Source organism: Idiotropiscis lumnitzeri, chromosome 1, assembly GCF_059441095.1.
Source record: "Idiotropiscis lumnitzeri isolate Australia: NSW breed Sydney's pygmy pipehorse chromosome 1, RoL_Ilum_1.0, whole genome shotgun sequence".
NCBI classification, from domain to species: Eukaryota; Metazoa; Chordata; class Actinopteri; order Syngnathiformes; family Syngnathidae; genus Idiotropiscis; species Idiotropiscis lumnitzeri.
In genome coordinates this window covers 33,904,593-33,928,947 of record NC_142391.1, presented here as the reverse complement: position 1 = coordinate 33,928,947, position 24,355 = coordinate 33,904,593, and the positions used below count along the sequence as shown (strand labels likewise).

Genomic DNA, 24,355 nt, shown 5'->3' with positions numbered 1-24,355 from the left:
CCTGTGAGCCAATGGCAATAAGGGAGAGGGAGGCGGGTGGACACTGTGATGCTGCTGCTGTGTTATCAACTGCCTCTGGTTTGTCTTTCCCAGTCCACGCAGCGGGGCTTCTCCACCCTCCTCTGTCTCTTCTTCTGCCTCCTCCTCGTCTTTTTCCTCCTCCAGCTCGGAATCAGTCATTGACGCCCCAGCCTCGCGGCACCTCGTCGGATCTCTATCTCCAGTGCAGGGAGGGAGGACGAGCCTCGGATTCGAAGCCATGCGCACGGCGACGTTTCTGCGTGGGTCGGCGCAGTGACATCCAGCCGCGGGGGATGGAGCACTTGTCATCACATTCCTGCAGACGCAACCGACGGTGATCTAGCAGGGAAGGCTGCAGTGTGGACAAAACAGCAACATATAAACGCAGCGTCTTTTTCCGAGGAAGCTTGCTTCTTGTTACCAGAGGTGTCGCCTTGCGTTTCAGCCTCAACAATGGGGTAAGTGATTATTATCACATCCTGGCTCACACTCCCCTCTCTGGACATGCACCACATAGCTATTACACAACGCAATGAATGCATCTCATGTGAGAAGAACATTGTCGAAATGCACCTTCAGATTGAGTGCTGTGGTTGGTCATGAAATGTTGTCCAAATGAATGTTATTCCTCCTAATTAGGTTTGTTAGTAAGCCAGAATTGAGGCCGACATGGAAAGTTGCATTCATTACCTAACTTTGAGGATTCTAATTAAGAGTTTATTCTCAAAGTAAGACAAAACGGAAGTTCAAAGTTCTTTCCCCCAATTATATCCCAATTGCTTTGATTGATTTGTTGGTGTGTGTAACTACACTGCACCAATAAGCGGCTTTCCTAATACATTCCGACCCATGGAGCGAAATTAGGTTTTTAATTAGGTTATTTTGATGTAATGGCTGCTAAGTGTACACTTGGAAAGAAACAATGTACGACATACATGGCTATGCAAGTGCACAGAGAGCCCTCTGCTAATGCTTAACCTTACATTCTGTACACCTATGGAAGTGTCTAACCCTGTAGATGGTGTGACTGTTAACTTTAACTTAAAAGTACTGCCAAATGAGCAATTTGGATGAAATTAATTTGAACATTATAGTTTCTGATCCTGTATGCAAATAGCACATTTCATCTTATTTCAACTTCAGTCTTCAATAAGATTTGATATGAAGAATTATAGCTGCCCAACCCCCTTTTAAAAAAAAACACACATTTCAGGTCATCATTGTTGGCGTTGGTACATGTTAGAATCATCCGTAAAGTACAGAGAGGAAGCTCCTTGGCGGAGGTAATATTGCCTTCACGCCGTGTGCTCCCAGCCTACATTATAGACGATTAAGTAAGTTTTGAACATGGGCATAAGTAACAGCCTGAATTCTTCTCCAATCTTGTCAGACATCGATACCGCAATGCTCTGTACATCCTGTTCCGGGTCTTGAGATGCCGGAATCCGAGTCGCAACAATATTGAACACTAATTCTGTGATTGAGAATGGCATCCTGTCTCCATGGCAGCAGCCGTGACCTTAAACATCTCCCACAACATGTGCCCACCAGCAAGATGTACCTGCTTGGTGTGCAACAGCGCTCATTTTCATGACTCCCACTCACCCATCTTGAGCCCAGTGGTCCCTAACCCCCACCAGGCCTTGCTTTCATTAACAGATGTCTCCCACAGTTTAGTGGGATTAATGACCCACCAGGAGGTTGATAATATGGTGCGAGGCATGGTGCAATTTCAGCCAAAACTCCTGCATTAGCTATCATGCACAGAAGGCTTCTACGGAGCGCATTCACACCTCCCACAGCGTGGGCAGCACATCATCCATCCATCCAACGGTCTCCCACCTAGCAGCAGCTCTTGCCGAGCTCTGCCGCGCTGGTGACATAGTTATTCTTATGCAACTGACTGAGTGAGTCAATTGATCCGCAATGGAAGAAATCAAACGCAATTGAGAGCTCAGCGAGGCCTCTCGTCTTGGTATGTTCTTCCACAGATGGGTTGAAGGTGTCTAAAAGTGTAGTTGCCACCCACAATTAGAATTTTACTTTTCAAACTCCTGGTTCAAGGCCAAGCCTGTTCCAGTTTGTAGTAGGGGTGATAACATCAATGCTTACATGCCAACCGCTCACAAAAACTGTTTGTTGTCATGGCAACATGTAAGTATTGACATTAGCAGCATCAGCTTGACTCCTACCATTCATCCATTTTTTTTTAACAGTGCTTGTCCTCATTAGGGCAGCACGACTGGGCTAGTCATCAGCCAATCACAGCGCATAAATAGACAATCAATGATTCCTAATCGGATTCCCACCCCTGGACTATTTAAGGCAGCAATGAACCTGTCATACCCAAATGACTCCTATTTTGTCAGCCATCTTCAAAATGGAGAAAATGTGGAGTGCCAGCCAATTGAGAGCGTTCTGACTGATATTTCGTGGCTCACAGAATATTGTGTTTTAAAAGTATGACTATATAAACACAAAAAACTATCAAATGATAGATTAGATTAGTTTTGCCTTAGTGATAACTGAAACATCCGAACAGTGCAATAACAATTTAATTTGCTTTTGATGTCACAATAACATGTTTAAAATGAATCAACAACACATTTGCATTTGAGAAACATTACTAAGGATTCGCAAGCTATTTAGCAGAAGTAGTAGTATTTAGTAGTGTGTGCGTGCGTGTGTGTGTGTGTGTGTGTATGTGCATGTAAGTACATTCTGTCACCGTTTTGACTCTCTTTGTAGTAGATTTAACATGACAAACATTTTGATCAATGACAAGCAGCTTGGAACGGTCGTATGTTTGACTGGCTCTAAATTGGATTGGCCGTTTGGGAATCTCCCAACATTTCCAATGGCCAGCATGCCCCGGCATGCTATGTTGGCACGGTGCAGGTCTGGTAAGCACAGCTGCAAACAGTTCTGATGTTGTGGATTCGAATCTCAGCTCTGGCGTTCCTTCATATGCTCTGTAATTGGCTGGCAACCAGTTCAGGGTGAACCTGGCGGTTGCCCAAAGTCAGACGGAATCGTCTCCAGCTCACCAGCAACCACAGTGAGGATAAAATGAATACAAAGAAAATATAATCCCATAAATAAATGGATTTAAAATCTTTAAACTACCATATTTGGTGACTCACTTGCTCACTACAAGGCAGTTGAACCATACAAGTACAATCCACACAAGAAAGGTAATGAGACTAATAATTATATTTAAAAAAAATCATTCTATTGGTATAAATGTAACATAGTTTTTTTTTTTCCAAGTTACTTTACTTGCAAAAAAGTCGAGTAGTGAAAATGATTTCTTGGGCTTATTATTTTGAATATCCAATTCTGTTTAGCGTGTCTTGTGGAGCATTCCTTCTTAAACCTTTTACACCAAGTTCTAACTAAAACATTATTACACTCTCCACCACCATCATGACCAACGTTAAAAATACAGTAGCATGCAAAGAACCATGACATGTATTTGCATCATAGAACCAGTTGATAGCTACAATCTAAGGAATCTCCCTCAAAAATTTAATTAAATAATTCACACGCAGACTAAGACTGCAAGAACTGCAACGGAACAATATCACATAAATGTTCAATAAAAACGTTTTTATTCCTACGACATACATTTAATATTATTTTAAAATACTTCACTTAAATTTGAACATCAAATAAATACAAATTGTTCTTACGTAACTGTTTTTAAGTATTAAATGAAAATATAATATACCAAAAAAGTTAAATACAACTGAACTGTGTTGGAAAGTGATTATTTTGCGTGCCACTTAAGTGCGTTGTGGTACTAGTGCCACACTTTGAAAATTACAGCCGTAGAGGATTAAGGGGCACTTTTACAACACGGAGCTGTTGTCAGCAGTGGTTTGGAGCTTGCGTCAAAAGAATTAACACCAATTCTTTGATTTTTATTTTAGTAAGATATTTTGCAAGAGGCACCAACTCCGACTGGAGTCTCCCTCTCCTTCTCTTTCTCTCTCTCTCTCTCTCTCTCTCTCGCTGACTCTCTCCCATGTTTTCAAGAGTGTGTGCTGGAGAGGAAAGGCTGTTCACAGTGCAGCACAGGTCATCAAAGTCGCTTTCAGTAAATAGACTAACTTGAAGCGCACTCATTAATAACCCCACTTTGTCTAATGTGAGCTCAACTCTCTCCAAAGTGTTTCTCTGTGGAATTAATAATAATTAAAATAAAAAAAAGGAAAATGAGCTCTCCAAAGAAGCAAAGCCTCTTGGGTGCTGGGTGGGGGGGTCAAGGTGTCGAAGGAATTCGAGCGCTCCGGGGGTGGACCCTTATTATGTAATGCTTGTTTTTTTTTTTCTCTGCAAAAATAGGGGCAGCTGCATAGTTAAAGGGGACACACTGAAGTAGAAAATAGCATGCCGCCTTTTGCATGATGAGGTGACACAGTGAAAGCAGTTTGGTTCCACAAGGAAGTTATTCACATCCGTGCAACAAGCTGCATCATAGAGAAAACACCTATCACTCCTGTTTCAACCGTGTTGGTGATATGCATGCGTGTACATGTGTCTTTCTATCACGCCTTGTGTGATGCAATAAATAAAACAATGAGCCAAATAACCCCGTTTGTTAAATGAATATTACTATGAAACGGAAACTTGCAAATGTTGCAAACCTGATTATTTTCAACCCTTTATTGTCTAATAAAAAAAGAAAACATCCAGGTGTTAATTAGAGGCAATAAGTATTTGGACATATGAGGTTTCCGCCGGACAGCGACAATATACATTCCCGACTGTCTTAAACGAAGCAATTTTTCCATATTGCAGCCTTTGCGATTTGAAACTTGCATTCCACTACATTGCAATGTTGATCTGAATTTAATTAATTGTTCGGCCCGAATGTATTTTGTTTTGATTGGAATATTTTCTCCAGACATCAGTGACATTTATTTTTCTTTTGTTTATTTGAAATGCAGTGATCATGGGGGATACGTTACAGCCTCACCTGCAATACTCTAAAAACGTAACATTTTTTTAAGAGTTGTAGCCCTCCCACACACCCATATAAACTTATTAAAACACACTTTACGCATTCAGCGCAGAACTTCCTGAGCTGTTGCTACATAACGTGGTACTACACTGAAGGCGCGCAACTCCGAATTCCGACCTACTGGTTTATATAACGATCTAAAATAGCTTTACCTTACACCGAGGTGTTCATATTTCCAAAATGTTCATAAATTGAATGCTCATACTGTAAATAATATTTCATTAGAAGTGCAATAGGGGTGCAGAAGATAAACAGCGATATTGCAATCTTTACTGTAGTTCATGTTCATTCATTTCAATCTCAAGTTTTATACTATCGTTTATTGTTGAGTCAATACTAGCAATTTATGATATCCGTTATTTCTCAGAAATGACTGCATCATCTGCTCTCACTCCTTTGCATTCATCACATCACCCTTTTTTTCCTCTCTTCACCACACTGCCTTCATCAGTCTCGTAGCATCGCCGGCTCTTGTGTCACGCAGTGCACCCTGCACGCCAACCGATCTCCCTCCACTTCTCCTTCTTGTATAGTAAAGCTGTTATTTTGATTAATTCATCTAACTACACGAAAGGAGAAAAATGTTAAAAAAGCCCTCTCATGTGATGCTTTGGAGTTCAACTCTATCATTAACTATAACCACAATAATAAATACATATTTGAAATAATCCGACTCTGACAGTTCCAATAGGAACTGAGTATTGATTTTATGGATATTTTGTATCAAAGCTGATTCGCCTGTACCTAATGAAATGTCTGAAGACAATATTTTGCTACTAATGACCACTGCAAGGTCATTATGAGTGCAAATAAGGTCAGTTGTGATTGCAGCAGACCTCCGGGAAATACCTATTAGGTCATTTGACTGCTGATTAAATTGAATGAAACACTGTTTAATTCAATAGGACAAGTGGAGATTTTTTTTCACACTAAATGTAATAATAAAATAAATTAATTAATAAAAACGAAAAGGAAATGTTATCCAAATCAATAAATCATTTGAATGTAGGCGTCGGAAGGCCTTTTTTTGACAACTGGTGGGTGTCATGTATCGTAACAAAAGGCTTTGGGTGATTGCATTCACGTGAGAATCAAAGCGCAGGAATGTTGCTGTGTTTGATGCGCACACAAGTAAGCGACAAACGATGCCAAATTACCCGCAGCTTTGCCCAATTATGCAATGCGATAGGACTCCAGTTGCCAAGCAGCTATTGCACAGATCACACAGACAGGCCGCGCTTGTGTGATGTGTGCACAGTTGCAATGACTCACAGTTCTGCCACTTGCACTGCTGTCCATGATTATGATAATTTGCACTCCACAAGCAGCTTTGTAGAGGAGCAGTAATCAGCCCAAATTCACTCTCACGCTTCCTATACGCTCCCCTCTCCCACCATCATGCTCCTCCCGACTAACTTTCCTCTGTTTCTGTGTTGTTCTGTCTTTCCGCGTCGGGGCTAATCACACACAGGAGGGGTACTGCTGATGAATTTTAATATTCATTTATACTCCAAGCCTTTGATGTCCCCCATCACCCCCTCAGTGCAGTGTAAGCACTTCTCTATCTCCAGCTCTGCCGGCACTACCAGCTCAGAGTATCTCCCCCTGCACCCTGTGCTTTGACTGGGTGTGTGCGTGAGTGTGTGATGAATGTAGATTCAACCCGAAAAGCCTACACAATGCTATAGAGGATGAGGGCAATGTCAGCGGTTAAAAAAAAAACAAAAAAAACAATGACGCAAGGCATACATAGGAGACAGTTGAATGAATGGAAAGTCCAAAGACTTATGTCCAAAGAGTTACGCTCCACTGACGGGGGCAATCAAGACTCTTTGGGCATCACACAAAGGGCAGCAAGGAATTAAGTCATGTCAGCTGAATCCATCATGGAGCTTTGATCATGCGTGTATAAGCTACACTGGTATAAATCCACCAACAATATTTTATAAATATGTGGGAATCGGTACTATATACATACGGAGTCTGCTTCTGTCCTTTAATGTATAAGCTAGAAGAGGATGGGCAACTTAAACGCTGGAAGGGGGCCGAATTTTTCATCATCACTGCTGAGAGGCCACATATAATCATGTGCCTCGTAACCAGATGCATAACAAAAATTACACTTTAAATATGGACAAAATACATGCATTCGTGCAAAATACAGTCTCAATATATTTCATTTTTGGTTATACATTTTCAATGCCTTTAGAAGCTCTTGTATAAAAATGACCATTCAAGGATGGCACAAAACTGATGGACAAGAAACCAACATTAAGTGCAAAGGCTCATTTTATAAATGTTAAAAAACAATTGAAAAAATCATCCATGATCTGAGTTGCTTCTCCTCACAAGGGTCGCGGTCGGTGCTGGAGCCTATCCCAGCTGTCTTCGGGCAGTAGATGGGGTACACCCGGAATTGGTTGCTAGGTAATTGCAGTCATAAAAATCAACTCCCTCAAAATGTTAATATTATTGTGGTACTATGTATGACTGACCTCTACTGGTGATTGGTGATACTACAACTTAAACAGTCAGTCCCTGTATATTTGCAGTTCGGCACCAGCAGGGTCACATAATGGTCGTTTTTTTTTTTGTTTGTTTGTTTTCCTATTCTGGATTTTTCACGGTTTTACAAGATTTACCCCCCCCTCCTCCTATTTTATTATGTCAGCATTCTTTGAGGATTTTTGGTGCTTTGATTTATGTACATGTGCCACTCCTGTGCCTAATTTAAAGGGAATGAGAGGCATACAAGTCGGCTGTTTTCCATCCCACAATGGCGCAAATTGGCGCAAATGCCCCTTTCTACCTATGCCTGTCACTTAAAATATCAAAGTTACAGTTAGACTGCGCTTATGTAGGAGTATTTTAAAATGTATTTTAGATTTGCTTTCTGTGGCCTTCCCAGAACTGACAAGTTACTATCCAGTTTGAATCTTCTAAGCAAACCATGAGGACGTGTTTCTTTAACAGGTGTCCTTTTTCCTTTGAGAGTGTTCCACAGGGTCTGTGTTTATATACACACACATGCAGAAAAGTTAGTCCATGTGGAAAGTGGTGTCCAGTGGGGTGTGTCTTTGGCAGTAAAGCGTGGCCTACTGTCTATATTTAGCCCTAAACGCTCTCTTTTCTCCCCTGTGTGACCCTCGCTCCATGCTGCAGACATTCCCATATCGGCGCATAGAGAGACGCCACTGACTGCAAAAGAGGGCAAACACTGCGTGAGCGTATGCTGCAGTTAGCTGGTAGTAATGATAGCAGAACTACTCTCCGGTTTGCACGCTCATTTATAGTCAAGAATATACATGCACGATGTGCATTCATAGTTGTTTTAGTTCAGAGTTGTTGTTTTTGTAATGATGGAGGGTGGCGAGCTCGTTATTCGGATGCCCGGGCGAGCCAGCTCTCCCGTGGACAACAGGAGTTTCAGCTCCGGCGTTGGGTTTGGAGAGACGTTGGTACTGCGGCACAAAGAAGTTCATAACTTCTTTTTCGTCCCCTTCAGGGAGCAGCCCATTTACAGCACGCGGGCCCACGTCTTCCAAATTGACCCCAACACCAAGAAGAACTGGCTGCCCACCAGCAAGCACGCCGTCACCGTGTCCTACTTCTATGACAGCACGCGCAATGTCTACCGCATCATCAGCCTGGATGGTACCAAGGTGAGCTGAAGTCTTCTCCTGCTTTTATCAAGATGTCCTCCTTTCACCTTGCAAAAGGTGGTTCTGCTCTTAAAGTGCTTTGCACTGTGAAAGCTTTGCACACTGTCACAAGACTTGTAGCTCATGTTTCAATGCGTGTGTTTGTGTGTGATATAAAATCTATTTGCACGTGTACTGCAACCCCAAGTCTGTCTGCTTATACAGACAATTGACACACAACAGAAAAGATTGTTGTTGACAATCCTGCCAAATTTGAATGATTAAAACAATTATACAGAATGAGGCTTTCAAATCTTCAAAATGAATGCTACTTGGTCTAACAACTTTCATTTGCCTAAACATCCCAATGCTTCATCTTAAACAGGTTTCCTTCAAATCTTTAAAAGGTCTGAAAAGGCATTCAATCCCTGAATGAATTCCTGTCTTGAATCTGTCTTTCGAAAGTCTTGAATGTTCTGATTGTGAATAGTCTCACATCTTAAAGTAAATTAACATGGAAAAATGACTCTTGTGGTAACATTGAGGAATCAAGAGAGTGGATTCAGTGAGACAATGATCAGGTTGTAATTGGGACTCTTTAAGCAGATGTGCGTTATTCATGTCCCGCAACAACTATGGACAACAAGGGACATTGCTAACATTGGGAAGTTGGTCTTGAATTTCGATTCAAATGGATTAAAAAAGTCTTGAACATAACTTGGCTTAAGCTGTAGGAACCCTGTTGAAGTCTTTCGCAGCTAAAAACATCCCACTGAAATATTGACGCCACAAGCTAGTTCTTGAGGCTTTCGAGGCTCCTTGCAGCTGGCAGACAGGCAGAGGGCTTGTTTGAGGTGTCACCGTCTATCTTGGGAATCTAAAAGACAACACTGAGCTGTCCTGTAAATTTTGACCCCCTCGAAAAATGTGTTTTTGGAGTGGAGGCATAGCTAGCTAGCTTATTTACACACTGCGGTGGTAGAAATGGGACAACCGTAGCTAAGTAACTCACTATTGAGAGCAATATATGTCAAGGTATTCATAATTCATCCCAAAGAAAATAATCTTCCCAAAATGTTTGCACTCAAGAAATCGTCCAAATGGAACTGAAACATTGAAATTGGACAATCAAAAGTTGAGAGGTCAAATCAATAATCCCTTTTAGGTTGATTCAGAATTTTCCCCCGCAAGTCGTCCAAATCCCGATTATGGAATGAAATCACTGAGAGACATCTGGTTTACATTTTTTTTATTGACCCACAAAGTTTAATTTGCTGAGAGCGCAATTGTGTACAAACAATCAATAGAAACCTAAATCATTAACACACAAATCGCGAATCACACTCAAAATCAAAGCGGAAAAATCTGGCTGACAACTCCAAAATGATTTTTCTTGAGATGTGACAACGATTAGTCCATCCATTTTACATCCATCGATCATGACATAGAGCTCAGCGATGTGATGTGAGGTTTTAGGGAATGAGAGGAGAGGGTAACGAAGATAAGACACTTTGAACATGCGATAATGATGAGAATGCAACTTCAACATTTCGTCCAGCACCTCACGTCACATTAACCCCAGCAAACAAATTGATTATGTAACACACATGCATGCTGAACATAATAACCCTTCCCAAATTCTTATTGATGTCAGTTAATCAGAATGTTCCACAACATCGCCACTGATTGATCAGCTGTTAATTAACTCTGCTTTAGAGATGTTGGATTACAGTATGGAAGACTTAAATGATTTTTTTTTTTTTCACTGTCAACAATTCTCATTAACAGACTGAAGTCTACTGTGTAAAGTCTCTAAATAATTCATGACCTTTCAACACTGTCTCCAGCTCTCTGCTCCGCCTGGAGATATTTATGAGGAATCACTTTCTACCGCTTGATTCTGTTATAGCGATAGTTAATAGTAATAACAGTGTTGTTTCACGATTAGTTGGTCTGTTGCTCTGGAAATCTTCCAATTGCTGAAGATGACTCACTCGTTGAAGGCATTGTTCAATGTCCACTTACCACCTGCAACACTGAGCAATCGAATTATGCTTTGTCGTTAATAGCCTATAGAATATAATAATCAAATGAAAATTGTCTAATTTCAAATAGGTGAAAAAGTCAACGCTTGTGGTCAAAATGTAGCAGGCGTTAAATACCACTTCATGTAACGTACAAACTTTGCTTATATAATACACTCATTGGTAAGTGAAGAGAGTGTTTGTTGGCATTTCATCAGTTTGCACTCGCACTGAAAATGTATCTAACTGAACTAGTTCATCATATTTTTGTCCAAAAAACATCCTAACTTGCCATAAAATTCCCGCAGTGTCAAAGGGTGGTCGAAGTATACTTTTAATATTTGTGAACATATATTCAATTGATCCTAATTTTACCTATGAGGCGTCTTCCTAACAATGATGATGTGTAAAATTATGATGTGGCGATTTGACAGTTATATGGTTTCATTCATAACGGCCCTCTGACAGAAACCACAACTACAATGTGGACTGCAACAAAAATAAGATGGAGACTCCTGAAGATAAATAACTTAAGCTGAATATTACAAACACCTCTTAGTGCGATGTAGCACACTCCAACCACAGTAGTAAAAATAATATGTACTTTTAAAATGAGCATCTCTATGGCAGCGTCATTATTATCTTTGCAAAGTTTGACTATTTGATACAACTCTTAAATTAGATTGCTTTGCTTTTTGTGCAGGTGTTCCTAATGAAATGAGTAATCATTTTAAATCGCTTTCTCTTCTTCGCCATCTGACCTGCAGATGCACATACTTGCATTAAACACACCGTAGTAAGTTCATTTAAAAGGAATTATGTGGCTTTCCTCTGTGCCGCAGGCAATAATTAACAGCACCATCAGTCCCAACATGACGTTCACAAAGACTTCCCAGAAGTTTGGCCAGTGGGCGGACAGTCGAGCTAACACAGTCTACGGCCTGGGATTCTCCACTGAACATCATCTGTCCAAGGTAGCACCTTCAACACACACACTCTTTTTCTATCTCCCACAAACACACAGACGCACGCCCAGAAACATTCTCTGGATTTTCTTTTCTCCTCCTCCCACCAGTCCCTGAGAGAAGATGGCATTCGCACAAATTCGACATTCTAGTTGCCATCGCTTTTTTCCTCTGAACCTGTTTGAATGTTTATATTAATGAGTATTTTTCGAGATGGAATTTGTGTACAGTATCTGCTCATGTGTGTCCAACACATTAGAATTATAACCAAACTCAACAGGATGGTCACATCCTATATGTCAGGCAAGCCCAACAAAGATAAAGGTGCTCATAACCAAAGTTGATGTCAAGGATATTTCCTGTTTCACATTATATGTTGGATATTAATATCGGGTACTACAGTGGCCTTCTCTCAATAGCTGCTCTTAATAATTCCCATAAATCCCTTCATCTTTTTCCTTGAAGTTATTTATATCCAATGGTTGACTCGTAAATGCGAGAGCATGATTTTATACACGCTGATGTGATTTGGTCAGCTGCCAGGCCCTCGATTTTAATGTAAGGTAGACATTTATTGCAGGAGAGTATTTACGCTCGCCTTTCTTCCTCTGTAAAGAAGTCGTTGATAATGCTCCCGATATCTGACAAGTCTATTATTTTCAAATACAATGAGTGTGTCGCGTGACTAACCCTGAAACCAGACGCCCAGTCTGATCTCGATAAAATAGAGAATAAAGCAGTTTATCTCAGCAATAAATTGCTACTTTTATGTTCATGAGGATGCTATTGGTGATCAGCCTTCATAGAATGATCAACTCAGATACTGGCTTCAACATGTTTTTTTTTTTTTTCATTTTACACTTGGAGTTAGCCAACTAACATTTTGTTTAACATAACTTTTCTCATGTTCACTTTTATTGATAAAATGCTCTCACAATACACTGTGTTATATTTCTGACTTTTATGGTGAGACCACCTACTGTAACTTCCACTGTACACGATATTCTTATTGTATGTGAATTTTGATTTTTGATTTTTTTTCAGTCAAAATCTGGTTGACTTGTATGAACTAAGAGGATTTCAGCTTCAGTGGTTCCACAGCAAAGTTGACCATTATGTAAAACTTAGTCAAGGAAAAATACAATGAAGGAAAAAACACTCAAAAAATGTGATTTTCTAAAACCCTCTTGGAATGGAAACCCAATTTATGCCACTGCTATTGTGTATTCGTGTGTCCAATTAGTTACTTTTTTTTTTTTTTTTTAATGACTGGCCATGACTAGACTTGACCTTTTCCACTGCCCTGTACATCTTCTGCTATCTCACATCCAGCATGTCCACGTCTTACACTGACAACTATTGCATTTGCTTTAACGAGAACAGAGCTATCCTATTGCGCCAAAGTGGAATGCGATTGAGTTACTGGCTGCCTTTCTACGAATGGCAGACTTGAGAGCACCTCCCGCAGAAGTGTCAGTTACCGTTTTAAACCCGACTGTCCTAGTACTCTTCTGTAGACTTGAACCTAAAAGGGGACATTTGGAATATCCGCTGTAATGTTATACGTCCCAGTGGCTAATGTCGATACTGTACCCCACTGTAATTTGTTCATATGAGCACTGCTGGATTCTTCCGACTAAAATAGGCTTGAGTTCAAGTCAATAACAAGTTGTGTGTGTACAGGAACATGCGTAAAAAAAGCGTGACAACAATGACCTAGTGACCTATCTCATGTTGCTGGGGTCGTATTATGTGCACCATCATATTTTTTCAAAATTGACAGGCCTTTGTCCTATGTTCTGTGTCTGTCCAGTTTGCAGAGAAGTTTGCAGAGTATAAAGAAGCAGCGCGGCTTGCTAAAGAGAAAAGTCAAGAGAAGATGGAAATGGCCACCTCGCCCTCTCAGGTAGGCTCAGTCAGTACATCCTCAACCTTTATACTCACATTTAGAAAGTGTGAGAGAATCCAGACGGATTAATAAAAACATCCAGGTTCATTATATTATACTGTGAGATAAATCATTTTTTTGATGCACCTATTTTCATTTAAATGCATGCTAAAACAATTTTGTGCGATTCAGATTATACCAATAGTAAGATGCCGTTCAATGTGAACACTAAAGGTCCTATTTTCGTGGCCAGCGCAAGTCCAACGCAAGGCGCTGCCCAACTGTGTGCATGGGTCGACTTTTCTTTCTTTCGGTTTTGTCCTTGTGCAAAGTGCGTTTATACAGTGTAAACTGCAAGATCATTTCAAATTGTCTGTGTGAAGCTTGCGTGGGTTTTCTTCAAGTTCTCTGGCTTCCTCCCACATTCCAAAAGCATGCAAGTTAGCTTAATTGAGTCTCCACAGGTGTGAACGCTTGTCGGTTTCTATATGAGCCTTGCGATTGACTGGCAATCAGTCCAGGGTGCACCACAACTTGTGATATGCTCCAGCTCACCCACAACTCTGAACTAAGGAAGCGGTGGAAAATGTCGAGTTAGATGGCTCCTGTGCCTTCTAATGAGTGTTTTGCATCCATTTTGATGTTCTTGAAGATGGTTGCTGGCCTTTTACAGTTGCTTCCCTAACACTGTTGTCCCCCGGGAGTGTTTAGCTCTTCTTAACTCAGTATAATGGCCAACTTTGTATTCATGAACTGAAATAAACAAAGCTCTTCCGGATGACAAGTAGCCGGCATGCGAGGGTTTTCTATTGAATATTACATAATAGAAGTTTGTGGGTGGAAGTGAGTGTGTTCTAATCGAGAAATGTATGCTGTAGTTTAAATGCTGTTAACAGGCTTTATGGCGCTTCATTACGGAAGATAGAGATGGACAATCGTCGCACCACCATCGCATTCTCGTGGTGAAAGTAGAAAAAAATCTAATATGAAAAGTTCAGCTTTTCATAAAAAAATAAAATAAAAAAGCCTCAATTCAAGGAATTACTCCCTTTAAAAAAAAGAGGACGGGGTAAAATAAAGCCGGGTGTGACATGCTTCTCCCATTAAGCCAAATCCCAATCGGACTTGACCAATCTGAATGAGAAGCGGGAAGTGTAACATGAGACATAATCTGTCTCTTATCTCTGACTTCCTTCTTGTCCATTAGGGATGCACAAGCGAGGCCATTGTGTTCGTGTACTGTGCATCCAGCCGTAAGTCCTAATAGCTTCGTTTCATGTATGTGGAATATTGAAATGATTTGTCTCTGCTTGTATGGGACATAAAGATAAGCTGCACTTGTTCAATTTTCCCAGCGTTTATGGTGAGCTATTAACGACCGATCAGCACGTGCAAGTGCTCATAAAGAGTTCATCAGTGTTCGCGGCAGCCGAGCAAGCACATACAAACACACCTCCATCATTTCCCCAGTGAACTATTTATGTATATGGGAAAGATGATTCATTTATGAGGTTCTCTCCTTGCCATCTCCTATAATAAAATACCCTGGAGATTGAGTTTGTTGTTCTAGATTTTTCTGTTGTTGCACAAAAGGCTCGATGAAATGTAGCCATGAATTGTGTATGCGTTCCCTTTCAAAAGTATTGCGACAGCGAGACGAACAGTGCGCCGCATTCTTTTTTACACTGAAAATATTTGGGTTTGATTTCAAAGGAAGAATATGAGACAAAAGATCAGAAGTTCAGATTTTATTTTCAGGTACTTACTTCTGGATCGGAAACACAATTTAGAAGATTGCATCGTTAGTTTGAACCCACCCATTTTTTGATCTGAGCAAAAGTACACGCGTGACAGACAAGTACGTGGGTGTCCTTTCCCAAGTCCAATTTGGCTGAGAAGCATATGAATATTTAGTCAAAGCAGTTTTGCCTACTTTTTGGGTTTGACATGATAGTGATTCAGACAATGTAATCCAACTGTGACACGAAAGTGGCAGATCAGCTCTTTATGAAAGAAAAAGTCAAATTTTTGTACATCCACTACTGACTTGCAGAGTAAAGACAAAATGACTAAAGCTGTATACATTTCTTTCACCCGAAGGAGTCTCCAGCTGGGGAGCTCTCATCACCTTTAACCCCTGTGACTCCGCCCATGGAAAACATCAACGGTACTGATGAAATCTGTGACACGACCCCCAACTCGGACTCCAGACCGGAACCGTCACAAAACGCGCTGGCCTTCGCTCATAGGTACGTCGCCCACGCTGGCGTCCGCCATGTTGCACCAGACACAGGTGCGCGACTTCCTGTCTTGTCACTTTGAAGCACTCAATGTGCACGCTGCTTTTTTGTTGTTTTTTTTTTTGCTTGTATGAGACAATAAATGTTTTTTTTTCGTTTTGTTTTTTTTGTTTGTTTTTTTAGTAGTTGCCATTTCAGCAAGGTGTTGTGTCCTCCCCTTATTCATCGCTCCTTTCTCATGTCTTTCCCCTCTAGGGAGCAGTTTAAGACTTGTCGGGTCTGCTCTGTCTGATAGGGCTGTCATTACAAGGCTGACTACTGCTGTACACATATAATAAATACTCAAGTAAAAAAAAAAGAAAAAAAGACCGGGCTAAAAGCTTATGAATATGCATGCCATGACTTGGACATGGTGATATTTTTGGTGCATTATTTGAACTTGTCAGCTGTTGGACCAATATGACTCTAAAGTGATTCTCAGGAATCTTTTCTGGTCAAATTTAAACATGCTTGTATTTCTTAGTATGTTAGACAACTTCAAAGCATTCTTTTTACATGCAACTGCAATCTAATGATGTGTGTATTCGACAGTGCATGCTACTGTTGTATTGTTCCTCTCTATGCACTGTTCTGAGATCAGATCTGAAATATTTGATTGAGGTGCAATCATGAGGTTTATGTCCTAAAAGGTGTTGATGACTTGTTTTATGAGACTTATACAACATAATGTGTTGAGTGGGTGGTGGAAAAAGAGAGACCTCGCTCTCTCTCTCTCTCTCCCTCTTTCTCTCTCTCTTTCTCTCTCTCTCTCTCTCTCTCCCTCTCGCTCTCTTACGCTCACACACACATACACACTAAACAATTGAAATAAATTTAAGCTTCCAAAACTGAGCTGTTCTGTTCTGAGGAATGTATCATTTACTGTCACGTCTCTGTAATCTTGTAACAATCTTTTCAATTTCCCTCAGTCGTCTGAATTAAAGGCATCAGTCTCTTAATGTATTATCATTCATTAGTTTCAAATGAAAGTCAATGTTGGAGGTCTTTGGTGGGGATTTAATCATGTTTCCAAATGAGTTTAAAATCTTAAGCGTGAATGCTTCGGAATTCCCAGCGTTCCATTATGAATTCTTTATGGCTCCAGAGAAGCCGTGTACAGTGAGGGCGGCTTGTAGTGAGGTGCGTGTGCGTGCATCTGTCGATGCTGTGTGCGTGGGAGTCAGGCTCCACTCGGGAACTCGCCATTGCAAGCGTGGACAACAAGCCAACCTCTGTCCTTTCTCATTTTAGAGGAATATGCAAAGAGGATAGCTGCTGTAGCCGCATCCTGATGTGCTGCACTGAAAAAAAACAGCCTTTGGATTTGGATCAAATTTGATTTTGTGGCATTTGCATGTTGGTCAAACGTGATTTTAATGTGTGCAACCAATGTCCATACTTATTCATCCCTTTAGACCAAATATTGGTGGCCCAGCTACCACTTATGTAGGCTAATACAGTATACTTAATTACTGTGAAGATGTGCTTGAATGTAAATGGCAGAAAAATCAAACGTTTTATCGAGTTGGGCCCAGAATTACTCATAGTCAAAATTGGTTTCTTTTTTAAAATAGTTTATTTTGACAGACGGAAGACTTAACAAGATTGTTGAATTTTAAACGGGAAAAAAATCCTTTCATTATAAACTATTTCAAAATAAATTATATAAAAAGTATTTTAAAAGCGCTTGGAGGCTTCTCGCGTTCCAAACTATACATTTTGAACCGTTGATATTTGGTTAATTGATGACTTGAAATTGTCTGTTGGTGTGAATGTTGCTTGCCTATACAGAATATCTGCTCTCTGATTGGCTGGTGTGCCGACCAAGGTGTAGTCTGCCTCTTGCCCAAAAGATAACCGGCAAAAGGCTCGAGCCAATCTGCGACCCGAATGAGTTTTAGCAGTACCAAAGTAATTCCAGGAACGGATCCTGCATTGCGATAGGGTTGTAATAATTCCGGACTTTAACTTTTGAATCATTTTTCTTCATTAATCCCTAATATTAAATAATTAATTATATAAAAAGATTATACTGTATTAAATACAATATGCATAGAAGAGGCAAATTGCGCATGTGGATGGTTTTGTACTTTCTTTTAATCTTCTGTGAGTAAACTGACACTCGTTTTGTGCTTGTGTGTGCTAAGCCTAGTGTGCGTAATCAGATGATTTTTTTTGCAAGCGTAGGCACTTGTGTGTGGGTGCTAGGGGCAGAGGCAGCAAGCGGAGGATGACAGACAGCTTTTATATCGCTTGATGTGTTGGAGGGCTGCGAGGAGTTTTATTTCTTTTTTTTTTTTATTTTCGGTGGTGGTCTTTAGTGAACGGGGGCGTTGCGTTTGCCAAACGTCACGGCGCCGTGAGCGCCTTCCTCCGCTGCTGCCATGGCAACTGCTTCTTGAATGTGCTCAGTGAGGGGGAAGAAGTGACCTGACGATGCTGCAACGTCAGGACACGTGTGATGCAGGAAAATAAATAAAACAACAACGGAATCGCACACGTTTTGTAGATCCTTTGAGGGTATTTCTATTTATTGGGAAGGAGTAAAGGACAAGATAACATAATTATTTATTCAGGAGTTATGCAATCACAACAGTGGTTACAAACCATGCAAACAGTTACATTTGATGATTAAAAAAAAAATCCTCCAGTACTTTCAAGCACATTGTACAGAAGTAACAGTTCACAAAAAGTTTAACAGCCAAATAAATCAACTTTTACAACTTTTGCATAGAGTTCATCAATACTTCTAATAATAATAATAATAAAAAAAAAATAACTCGAGTCGCACATCAGTGCAAGTAACACAGCAAATGCGTAGCAACAATTCCGAGACAGCAGTTAACTTACCGTCCATGTAAGTTGTCCCGAGCCCAAATTCAGCCTCCAGTCAGACTCATTTAATAATGCTCACCGCCACATTTCTCCTCTCATCGCTTTTGGCTTCTCCGTCCGTCTGCGTCTTCACTTCTTGACGTCTCCCCTTCTCTCCTGCTCTCCGAGCGCCTGCGTGGGGCTTATACATTGACGTGCCTTGGTGACAGCATGTGTGCGTGCGTCTGTCGGTTCATTTGTGTAGGATGGCGTGTCGTCTCCCTCCTATGCGTCACACGCGCACACACAGACACGCTTCCACTCCGAGAGGGGGCGGCTGTTGTGTAAGAAGTGAAGGCGCCGTAGGAGTGTTGAGGGAATTAGATCAGGGATTTTTCTCCTTTACTGCTCACAGTGTGGGTGTTATTGGAAATTGTGGGATTCTGCATGTACATATATGTGTGTGTGTGTTTGTGATGACGAGCAGGTTGATCAGAAAAGAGATTAACATTAACTGGGTTTATACAGACCTTTTCAAAAACACCGGACTGCATCAAGTACTTTTTGAAAGACAGGCACTGAGCATTGTATAAGTATCCACAATGGGTGTCGTTCCAACAACTGATCACATGTAGTTAAAGTCTTATTATTAAAATCAAACCTCAACTCTGAACTTTCGATTTTGAAGCCCATAAGTCATTTTCCTCCTCAGAGATACCGCTCTGTCATAAAGCTCATTCGCATTTATTAACTTTCTCACCCTGTCGCTCTTCTCATCCTCTTGAGGAACTGGATCAGATTAGGCCTCCGACTGTCTGGGGATATAATCTCAGATTACAGTCTATTTTTCAGATAACCACAATATAGGAAGATGACTTCCGGTCTTGGTGTTGAATGCGGTGTTTGTCGGGATGTTGATGGAAGTGTAGGTGAAAGGATGGATGCATGGTTAGAAGAATTGGATTGGATTAATGATGATTAATTGAGGTGTAGGTGGATGGATAAATGCATGATTGATATGATTATTGGATGTTAATAGCATACTGGTTGAATGGGAAATGAATGGTCGGTGACTGGATGCATTGATGGTTAATGGAGGATGGAAGATATGTTTATGGATGATTAGTGAATGGAAGGATGGGTCAGTGGATGTAAGGCGAACTGGTGGTTGGATTAACAGACGGCAGATGGGCAATAGAATGAAAGAGAATTGGTGTATAGATAAGTGGATTGATGCAAATCCGATAGATTACACCCCCTGCGATCTTTGACTGCGTGATGTTAAATTGTACCACTTGCTACTGACTGTCCGGTGTGTTCAAATCAGTGTGTAATCACCGCGCTTGATTGTGTCCCGCAGCCCAGCGATGACAAAACACTGGGAAGCCGAGTTGGAGGCACTAAAGGGGAACAATGCCAAGCTAACGGCGGCACTGCTGGAGTCGACTGCCAACGTCAAACAGTGGAAACAACAACTGGCTGCCTACCAGGAGGAGGCCGAGAGACTACACAAACGAGTAAGCAGGGGGGCACAGGAATGCTTCATTTCAAGCACAGCGAGGTGACTCATTCTTTTTGATAGGCAAAATACATTTGGTGCAAAATGTGAGGCTTGGAGGGAGACGTAAAGAAGAGTTTTGGCGTTCAGATGAAGAGCAGCTCGTTTTGATAATGATCAGTTTCATTGAGCTCATCTGTCTCCATGGACGTGAATCCTTCAAGTTTATCCTTTTAGGTGACAGAGCTGGAATGCCAGAGTAACCAAAGCCCGGCCATCAAATCTCAAAAGACAGAACTCAACCAAACCATAGAAGAACTGGAGGCAACCCTGAGGGACAAAGAAGAGGTGAGTTTGGGTCCAAAAGTGCACTTTACACTCTTGTTTTACACCATTTTAAAGTATTTTGTCATTTTCCAGGAAATGGAAAAGCTAAAAGAAGAATTGGAAAACATGAATGACCTCATGGAGCAAAAAGACACCCTCTCCCAGAAACTTGAGGTGAGCTCTCATCCTTGTGGATTTATTGATGCTCGTTATGTCCCACATGTGCCATTTGCATCTCCCCTCCAAAGGAGACGGAGCTCCGCAGTCGGGTGCTGGAGCAGCAACTGGCGGGGGCCGAACAGCGGCTGGAGGAGACTCAAGAGGAGCAGGAGAATTTCAGGAAGAGCCTGCGAACGCTGCTGGAGCTACTGGACGGCAAGATCTTTGAGCTGACCGAGCTCAGAGACACCCTGGCCCGACTCATAGAGGAGGCCAGCTAAGAAAAGGAGCTGCCACACGTCTTCATTACACAGCCATACAACCATTCGCACGACCTTCCTCATGCGCCCCCAAAATCTGATTGAGGGCAGCTCGGATGAGGAGACTCGTCTTTGCCTCATTGAAGCCTTGTATCATTCCTTCTTTGCATTTTATATTTGACAAATCAAAAAAAAAAAAAAAAATGGCCTGTATATTTGTTTGGGAAAACCTGTCATGGACAGGCCAACTTTGTCGGCTTCTACTGGTCAGTCAGAGAAATAATGTTGGTGACAACTTTTCTAATATCTGGTTCCAAATGTAATATCCAAGTACCAGAGGTGGGTGTGTCACTAAATTTTGCCACCTGTCCGTAATCGTCTGTCATTAGTTCAAGCTGACCAAATCGTCAGTCCGACACTACCTCATCATTATTTTAATCAGGCTTCAGTCATCGCTGAATTAAAATGATCACTACTTTTGTTTTCATTATTTAATTATTAAGATTCATCACCACTCTTTTACGACCTATCAGAACTTCTTCTTCATTTTCTACTTATTCTCATTTTTCTTCTCGTTTTTCTTCTCTTCTTTTATTTCTTATTCATCGTCTTTGCGGCATCTCGTCAGCAACAGCCAATCAGCATCGAGAATGTATTTCTTAGTTAAGAGTGTATTACTTACTTAGTTACTACATCACATGCAGGCGCTTAACAGATACAATCTGCCAAATGAAGTTGGAAAAAAAAAAACTGACAGACAAACACACAGTCTGGCGACTGATGGAATAAAAACAATTCTGGGACAAAGTCATTGCGGGTTGTGGGGACCGAGATGTATACGACACAGCCAGGTTCCTTTACCTTTAAAAAAAAAAAAAAAAAAAAAAAAAGGAGCAGGCTTGAGGATTTGGTTGCAAGCACGTTGGGGTATCTGGTGAGCGGATCAAATTGTTTACAACCGTTGAACCGTCAACCAAGATCGCATTTAACAGCCAACTCAACCACCGGTCACCAGATTAACTTGCAAGGGTTAATTTGATTTTTTTCTGGCGGAGGACGAGGAACCTCTCCTCCACAAACAAATACACGCAAGACACCTAGCGCGTGTTTCCGTCAGTCGTCAGTGAGACAGCTATCCTTCAGTCACGGACCGAAAAGGTCCATTGATACTTGACCACCTTTTAATTTGATGATTTTCGATTGCCAATGGAAAATGGAAAGAACGAATGATACATGGATTTTGATTTGCTTGTTAAGCAAACTCCAAGTCACTCTCACACGCCCACACTCCCACTTAACAACTGTGCCTCAGTGCCATCTGTTGTTTGACTCCAAGAACTACGCTACACCGCATCACAGCAGTGCACCCCCCCTTTCTACGCTCGCCCCTGACAAACGTGGAAAGTCATGTGGAAATAATTGCTGTTAAGACGCTCCAAAAAATGTTGCCAAAGCTGCCAGGTCTCCTCGAACAGCATCCCCACTCTTTTCTGATTCAAAGTGACTCGACTGTACAGAGAAGCAACTACGTGTCACAGTACCAGAGAATTCAAGGAAGACTTTCCACCAAATGCTCCCAAGTTTGGACGCACAAAACTGTCAGCCTGTCACCCAACTACCCGCGACCTACAGTTCTTAATTCTACTTGATAGCAGTGGCATATTATATGAAAAAAAAAAAAAACAATCGTGGGGCCGTGACCTTTTACAGTAGATGGACTCCATACCACAAAACTCACTTGACCAACAAAAGAGCCCACTAATTGCAATTAAGTTTTTCTCGAAAATGTGAAATTTATACCTAAAAAAACATTTAAATAAAACATATTTATTTTAGTTTTCCATTTTAGATTAGGTGCCATCTTGTGGCATCTTGGTGCGAAGGAACTATGTTGAAGTAAGTTGACGAGCTCTGTGTAATGCTTTTCTGCCATCTTGTGGCATCTATAAGTAATTTTCAAACTTGTATGGGTTGTTAATTACTTACTGTATACATAAATGCCATTCTTGAATCATTACTTTGTCTTAGAGCTTTTTTTTTTTTAACCATCTGCTGTATCTGGTTAAGCACTGCCCCACTTGCCCTTCATGTAAAATCGCCACTGCTTGATTGAAGATGTAAACCTTCCAATGGCGTTATGATGCCACACGGAAATTTCCAAAGGCCATGTGACCCGGCTCGGATTGGGGCATGAGTGACTTGCATCCAGACTGCTTCCACCATCGCAGGCACCTGAGCTGTCTTCCTGCCAAACTCAGTGTGTGTGTGTGTGTGTTGTGTGTGTGCGTGTGGAGCTTTTGACCTTGATCTTAAAAGTGTGCCTTCCGAGCACACGCCAGCGGACATACCGAATCTTTGTACATACGATGTGCGTGTTTGTGCTGTGAGAGAGTGTGTTTTGGGGACCTGGATGGTCTGCACGTGCACGTGCACACACACGCACACACACACACACTGAGCAATACCAGACAGGCTCTGTACAACACCTCTTTGTCATTTATCAGGTACTTTTTTGTTCAAGTGGACAGCGCACACACACATCAACGCAGCTGATCCCCCCCCCACCCCGACCAACAGGAAGTGAACTGCTGTTGACCGCTAACCTGTGTGGCAGCCCTGCCGGTCAAAGCGGTGCATCGCGAAGGGCTTCTAGAGTGTTCTATCCACTTGTGTGTGAAGTGACTTTCCACCATCAGTGAAACTGGCCACAGCTTTTCACTCCTATGGGTAAACACAGAACTTTTTTTTTTCTACTGGACATAGTAGTGATATAGAGAACCATATATGACAACTTTGTACTCATGTAAATGAATGGAAGACCCTGCAGTGACTTATTGTTGTGTATTAACCCACGGAAAAGTGTTACCGTAGAGTTGACTTTGTAAGCAAAGCGAAAACGCATAACAGTGCAATACTCTTATATCGACCAGGTTGAACATTATGATTAATCCGCAACTTCTTCTGGAAATCTTTGCCTTTGACTTTCAAAGTCTCCAAATTTTTCTTTTTTAAAAAATTTACACAAGATGCTGCAACTTCTACGGGCCTAACTCATATTATTAAATTGAGCACCTTGTTTTCACTGTGTAACCACACTTTTTAACCACGGGATGTATTTAGATTGGATTTACACGTGATAATTCTCTACTGATAGTTAGTTGCACAGGTTAATACACTGGAATAAGGCCCATGTACCAGATTACCCAAATGTTGACTTTTGAGGTAGAACACCTTAATATGATATGCTTAACTGCTGACGAATGCCTTTGTAAAGTCGTGGATATAAAAAGCTTTTTCGTTTTCTTGTTTTGTAGTGTATGGTATTTAATGTAGGTAACATTATTGTATTTAGAGGTATGAGAAGACTGGCAATATTTTTGACTATTTAAAAGTAATTTTGAACTCATGATATTAAAGACGTACCTCAGGATACTGATGTCTGTAGACTGGTCA

The 24,355-nt window shown here is 41.1% G+C and overlaps 1 protein-coding gene across 2 annotated transcripts; it reads left to right on the top strand.

Annotated features, from left to right (window-relative positions):
- Positions 1-183: 183 nt before the first annotated feature.
- Positions 184-24,334, top strand: homer1b (homer scaffold protein 1b). Of its 2 annotated transcripts, none has more exons than XM_088296773.1 (8): positions 184-479; positions 8,553-8,709; positions 11,555-11,686; positions 13,491-13,583; positions 15,666-15,814; positions 20,019-20,175; positions 20,394-20,504; positions 20,577-24,334. In XM_088296773.1, exons 1-8 carry the CDS (start codon positions 475-477, stop codon positions 20,874-20,876), a joined length of 1,104 nt encoding a protein of 367 aa, XP_088152899.1. In that variant the 5' UTR covers positions 184-474; the 3' UTR covers positions 20,877-24,334. The 2 variants fall into 2 exon arrangements, with proteins under 2 accessions (XP_088152899.1, XP_088152889.1); XM_088296763.1 differs by lacking the exon at positions 184-479 and having other exon boundaries at positions 8,207-8,709; positions 20,577-20,657; positions 20,732-24,334.
- The last annotated feature ends 21 nt before the right edge of the window (positions 24,335-24,355 follow it).